This window comes from Perkinsus marinus, assembly GCF_000006405.1.
Source record: "Perkinsus marinus ATCC 50983 genomic scaffold scf_1104296952136, whole genome shotgun sequence".
Classification (NCBI taxonomy): Eukaryota; Perkinsozoa; order Perkinsida; family Perkinsidae; genus Perkinsus; species Perkinsus marinus.
The window spans coordinates 45,682-52,430 of NW_003208996.1; the positions used below are offsets into that span (position 1 = coordinate 45,682).

The 6,749-nt window shown below is 41.3% G+C and overlaps 3 protein-coding genes across 3 annotated transcripts in view; all 3 read right to left on the bottom strand.

Moving 5' to 3' along the window:
• Positions 1–1,547, bottom strand: part of Pmar_PMAR024141 (hypothetical protein) — a gene marked incomplete at both ends in the record, with an annotated part of 2,703 nt that extends 1,156 nt beyond the window's left edge. Inside the window, 3 exons of the mRNA XM_002777255.1 lie at positions 587–641; positions 670–726; positions 1,439–1,547. Of these exons, the coding sequence (XP_002777301.1) occupies positions 587–641; positions 670–726; positions 1,439–1,547 (221 nt within the window). The remainder of the gene's footprint in view (positions 1–586; positions 642–669; positions 727–1,438) is intronic.
• Positions 1,548–1,640: 93 nt separating this feature from the next.
• On the bottom strand, positions 1,641–1,910 carry Pmar_PMAR024142 (conserved hypothetical protein; the record flags this gene model as incomplete). The annotated part of the gene is made up of 2 exons (XM_002777256.1): positions 1,641–1,743; positions 1,791–1,910. Coding segments are annotated over 2 exons (223 nt in total), but the record flags the coding sequence as incomplete, so codon positions are not given.
• A 2,638-nt stretch (positions 1,911–4,548) lies between these two features.
• On the bottom strand, positions 4,549–6,195 carry Pmar_PMAR024143 (hypothetical protein; the record flags this gene model as incomplete). The annotated part of the gene is made up of 4 exons (XM_002777257.1): positions 4,549–4,635; positions 4,687–4,779; positions 5,298–5,418; positions 6,005–6,195. The coding sequence occupies 4 exons, from the start codon at positions 6,193–6,195 to the stop codon at positions 4,549–4,551; spliced, it is 492 nt and encodes a 163-aa protein (XP_002777303.1).
• Between the last annotated feature and the right edge of the window lie 554 nt (positions 6,196–6,749).

Sequence of the window (6,749 nt, forward strand, 5' to 3'; positions counted from 1 at the left end):
AGATGATCTCTCGCCACACTGGTGAGCATTCCACCCGAGTTATTCGCTTCCTCTACTGCTGATGTGATGTGCTGGGCTATGGTAACTGTATTAGAAAAAAAACTGTAAAAAAACTCTATGTGAGTAAACAGCCCGAATTGACGTCCAAATCGATCGACTTAAACTGAAGATACTATAATTATTAATATAGTTAATAATATGCGCATACTATAGTTAATAATATGCGCATACTATAGTTAATAATATGCGCATACTATAGTTAATAATATGCGCATACTATAATTAATAATATGCGCATACTATAGTTAATAATATGCGCATACTATAGTTAATAATATACGCATACTATAATTAATAATATACGCATACTATAGTTAATAATATGCGCATACTATAATTAATAATATGCGCATACTATAGTTAATAATATGCGCATACTATAGTTAATAATATACGCATACTATAATTAATAATATGCGCAAACTATAGTTAATTATATACGCAATACTTATGCGAAGATAACTATCAATGGACTTTGACCCTAGTGATATGAAAAACACCAGTGAAATATATACTCCACAACTACTGCATATCGCGTTCTTTCACGGAGTTAACCGGATGAAACTTCACCGTTGTGCGAACTAACCACCACAGAACTACTGTACTCACCCTGATCAGTCTTCAACTCTCTTTCTAAAGCTTCCACTCTCGCGTGCTCATCTACAACTACACTTACAAAAATCACACAATCAATTGTCCCCTACTCTTTATTGCTCTGGTAGGCTCCAGCACCGTATGAAGTGGCGAGGGCGTGGTAGTAGTAGTAGAGGAAACTCTGCAGGAATATAACGAGTTGATTTCCGCGACGTCCAGCTCAGAAAGGTGTTCACGCTGGCCGACCTGAGCACCACGTTGAAGTAGGAATATATGTCAGCCTTATTCGGGTAGAAATGTACTAGTGAGAATTTTCCGAAATTTCCTCTCAGAATTTTCACCAACATATGTAGTTGATTATGTGCATATTTTCTCACACTGTATTTTCATATCTTCCAAAGCCGGAAATGAGTTTACTTAACAGCTTGATGATTTTCCCATGAAATCCATGATCAATGGAGTTTCACCACCCGTTTTACGCGAAGTGGCGTAAAACTCGGTGAAAAACGCGATATTCGCGGTGATATGCAGTAGTCGTAAAACATGTTTTTCATATCACTAGGGTGGTGAAACTCCAACGATACCGCAAACCAGTGTTGGAATATATGTTCGCTTTCCTCAGTTGAGTCTAGCAGAAGTTTCCTCACTAATTATACAAGTTTACACATGAATTCCGTCTGCATTTACAAAAAAAATCATTGAGAATTTTCCAAAAAAAATCCTCATAATCTTCGGAGTGTCACCAAAATATGTGGTTGACCATGCGCATAGAATCAACAGCTACCAACCTGAGTGATCCCTGGTTCGTATTCGCCCTTTAAAGTGAAGACCCCAGGATTAGTTCGCGGGTCGTATTTATCCACAATCATCCCCTGCGTTTTCGTATAGTGCATAATACTGCCGTAATCATACGGAGCAAAATGCCCATCTACTCCTTGATATCTGATCAATGACATTAGCGCGCGCCCAGATGATCGATTTACTACGAGTAGTGTCTAACAGCAAAATTCTTCAATGTTGTTGGCTTGATGTTGTCGTAGATCATATTTAGATAGTTATTACGGTCGCCTCGCATTTGTGTGTGCACCACTGAAACGTCAGTTGAAATAATCCGTCACGCGCCACAAAATTATTACTTCCCAAAACATGTCCAAGCTCGTGGATTACACTGCCCAATCTTGATATATCCGAACAGGATCCCAAATTCATAAACGCTTTCTCATTTTCTGGATACCCGAGCGGCCCCGCGCTACACCCTGATGGAGTTCCAGACCTCGAACGAAGGACCTGATACACAAACGCCACCTGTGCTATGGAAAAAACATATTTCGCGTTTTTCACATAGAAAATTACGCCACTCCACGAAAAGCGGGTAAAACTCCATTATTACTTTCACAACAACATGTGCCTTCTTTCCAATAGACTCTGGTGTAGCTTCATAGAAGTTAATCTACTCGTAATAATTACCATCAAATTTCGCTTCGCTCCGCTTACGCAAGTTTTCTCTCGCCACGCCCTCGCCGCTGCCCGCATCACTGTCCTTCTACCAGAGTCCATACTATCTTCATCGAAAACATACGGAATTGAAATTTGACCATCAGCGTCCTGAAGCCGATCGAGTTACTTCTGTCAATGGTAAAATATATGTTCGCTTTCCTCAGGTGAAGTCGGAAATTTTCCAAAATTTCCAAACACATGTAGTTGACCATTTGCATATTTTCTCTCCACACAAGCTCTCACTTTATTAGGTAGCCACAGAGGAACATCAGCGCCATTTTGAGGACTGCGGTTGTACAGACGACATTCACCGCACGTGATAGGACACTTCTCCTTTTCCTAAACACACATAATGTTACGACACATATTGCTGTTCATAGGTTACTATCAAATCAAATATACAATAATTGCGAAGCAACAACAGGCACTTTTGCGTTGTGCAGAATTATTCTGGTTTCACTACGGAGCGTGGGAGGCTATCAGATAGATCAAACGACTCCTCTGTATGCGGAGGTTTTGGGAAAATCGGTATGCGAACAGCTCGAAGAGATATGTTTAATGATGGAGAAATGTCCTACCCGGGAATCGAACCGGGGACCTATGTCAAATTCATTGAACGAATCAATAGACGTGGACTAAGTGAGCTCCGCCCCGTAAAGAACTCTGCTGAAATACCATATAGCCATATATTATCACATTACAATTAGGAACTACTGTCGAATCAAGACTAGCGTCAACTACAGCGTATCTAGCTTAGCTCTGCTGCTGCTATTGCTGCACTACCTATACTACGACTCCTTCCTCTACCACATACAGCAAATCCCGCACAGGTTCGATCCCGGCAGCCCGCATTATTACCTCTCTTCCACACCACTGTCTCCTATACTTACTATCAAACTCCAACACTCCACAATTCACCCCACATCCGGTGTCCCTAATGGCTCTTTCCCAACAAGTCGTATCCTCCCTTACTCCTCGACACTCTCCCTGCACGCATGCACACCAAGATACCACCCATTTGCGCAGTATGAAGATTTTCTAACCTTAGATGCATACGGCACACCCCGATCGTCTTTTTCCATCGGATCTTCTCTCCTCCGAATTTTTCGTCGTCGTTTTCGCGCCCGACCTAATGCAAAGCCACATACCAATCTATGTAGTTTCACCACCCGTTTTACGTAAAGTTGCGTAAAACTCGGTGAAAAACGCGATACTCGCGGTGATATGCAGTAGTCGCGCTAGCATATGAACCCGTGTAGAGATGTACAGGAATCAATGAGAATTTCCCAAAATTTTCTAAAAATTTTCATATCTTTGCATATTTTGGATGCCTCTTCTAGTGATGGTTAGGATAATTTCGCGAGATGATATCGCAGGTGAACAATTTATGAAACTCCGATGCAACCTTTTCATAAAGCCTTACCTCTCAGCGCGAGGCTTTTAATATCACCGCCGACCTCGCCAGCGATTAAGCACTTATCTCGCCGGTTTTTCACGGCTTCAGCTCGCCTGACATGAATCTTCTAACATCAACCAGACCGCTAACACTGCAGACTCCGCAACACCAACTTGAGTGAAAAACATATTTTCACGACTACTACAGGCTGTGAACTATTATGCTTGAGCGGTACCAAGCTTATGGAAAAGAGGGGGTTGAGTTGTAATGTGAAGATGCGCTCTAATTGTGTAATTATATCTTCTTATCCTTAGCTACGTAACGAGCTAAAGGATCGCTTATTGGGTGAGAGTCAAGAATGTGTGTTGTTACTTTTTCTTATGCCCACTAGTTTGCGTTCCCCCAGTAAAACAGAAACCGACCCTGACATCGCGTTTTTCACCGAGTTTTACGCCACTTCACGTAAGAAGGGTGGTGAAACTCCATTGACGTCCTTCCTAGTCATACGACACGGGTGGCAAATCTGTACGAAAATTATGGGATAAACTTCCGAGGTGAGCTGAATGGCTAGGCCTATTGAGTCTCAATAATTGAGAAAAACGTGCTGAACAAGAATATACCTTTGGTTTTGTTTCAAAACATCCCATTCAGATATTATAGCCAAAACCGTTTACCTCGTACGAGGTAACACTCCGTAAAACTATCAACTAGAATGTTAACACTATGGACTCCGCAACACCACGTCCTGTTTCAAGATTCAACTCCCTTCTCATTCGAACGTGAGATCCTCGTACTCTTCATTGCTTTGCGTTTTAGTCGTACTCACTCGCTGATTTATATACACTAACAAATGGAGTTTCACCACCCGTTTCACGTGAAGTGGCATAAAACTCGGTGAAAAGTGCGATATTCGCGGTGATATGCAGTAGTCGTGAAATATGTTTACCACTAGGGTGGTGTTTCTCAATAAATTCTCACTATCCTACCACTCCCCCCTCAACTCACGGATCATCATCATCAGGAGTAGTATCTTCTATCTCTCCAACGCCATCAGCACCGATAATAATTGCCAATTGATACGCCACATCCTATCAAGCCGACCATCATCATCAACACATACAACAACAGATAACGCCAACCTCAGCATTAACGTCCATAAGTGACAACGGCGGCGTGCCGTCCTCGGGGCTTTCATCCTCGAATTTCCAAGCCTCAATTTGGCATCCTTCTTCCTGCCATAAAGACAATCGTGATATCAAAAACGCAGGCGTGGAATAGAGTGTTATTCGCCGAGTATTTTCAATTCACTTCATATCGCGTTTTTCACCTCACGTAAAACGGGTGAATCTTCGTTAACCCGTACTATGCAGTAGTCGTGAAATATATTTTTACTAGTGTTTTCCACATCACCCATATCACCGGGAATTTCGCGTTTTTTATCGAGTTTTACGTAGCCACTTCACGTAAAACGGGTGGTGAAACTCCATTGTACAATTTCTGTAACTAATCAGGAGACTCCTCCGCTCAACTGAGGAAATTCCAACACTGCATTCGACGACACTATCTCAGTGGAGAAATCTCCGACGAGCCACTTGTTAGGACTTGTGTCACTGTCCCATTTGTGGTACAACTGTCCTCGAGCTAAGCTGTGCTAGATATTCATATATTCTGTAATACTATAAGTAACGTAAGAATAAGTTATTCATCGCTCGAGTGGGTTGTGTTAACAGTTACACACTGCCACCCCTACCCATGAACCTTCTTCTAGCTTCTCTGGAGGTAACAAATACTGTATAGTATCAAACTCCACGGAATGATCAGCAAGTTGATGCCAATTCTTCCATATAGCCAACATTTGCGATCCTCCACATCTGAAAACGACACGAATAAATATGATTACAGATTCCCAATATAAAATTACTAGTAAGAGCCACTGCTGTATTCTGCAGCGGAGAATGTAGAGCAGGGGGAATGAAAAAATTGCGGGAAAATTTTTTTCCGAAATTCAATTCCGTTCAAGATGTAGTTTTACGTGAAACTTTGTAGGAAATCCGATATTCGCGCTATGCAGTTGTCACTGTATAATCATATTAGCAAAGTTTTCAGACAAAATTTCAGGTGGGCATAAGTAGTAGTTGGAAATTTGAGAATTCCGCACGAAATTGAGTCTTCAGATTTCGCGTACTACAATCAGCTCTTCTTCATATTAGAGTTTCACCACCCGTTTTACGTGAAGTGGCGTAAAACTCGGTGAAAAACGCGATAGTCGCGGTGATATGCAAAAGTCGTGAAATTTTTTTTTCATATCGCTAGGGTGGTGAAACTCCAACAATACTTGTACCTATCCTAACTACACCCACCGATGATATCGCAGTTTCCAAACACGCAATCATCAGTGATATCCACATCGCAAATATATCGCATATATAATTATACACAGATTGTTGAGTATATTACCTGCACTCCTTCGGAACCTCACCGCGAACACCACCAACTTGATCGTACACCAGAGCGGCCACGTCCAGGCCTTTCGACAAGCATTGTAATTTACAAGTAGTTTCACTGAGGCAGTCCTTCTGCTGGCAGTTGTCAGCTCGCCAGAAACGATAAAATGGAAAACCACTGCGACACCTGATATAGGTAAGCATAGTTACTGCAATTTCACCCGTTTTTCGTGAGGTGGCGTAAAACTCCATGTGAAAACGCGATATTATTCGCGGTGATATGCAGTAGTCGTGGAATATGTATTTCATATCACTAGGGTGGTGAAACTCCTGAAGTTTCATCTTGAGTAAATTATAAGGCGTGTATATGTTCGCGATCGATAATCCAACTGTTTCCCGCGAAGTGAATATGCTCTTTTCCAAGGGAAAATATTTCTCAAAATTCTCAAAAATTTTTCAGAAAATTTTCTCAAGAATTTGTACAAAAACATTTTCGAGTAAGCGAGGTCTTGTCGATGGTCAACTACATGTGTGTTGTTGTTGATGACACTGTAAAAATATTAAAAAAATCTTTATTGCTTTCTGTACACTTCTACCCGATAATAAGTGAGAAATATGAACGTATATTCCTCCAACATTGCATGAAATTCAACTGACGACAATCAGCAGTTTTGGAATATACGTTTGCTTTTTTAGTCACACTTAAGTGAATGTATACAGCACAGTTTACTACTTGGGCATCTCATCAGCTGTTCTGC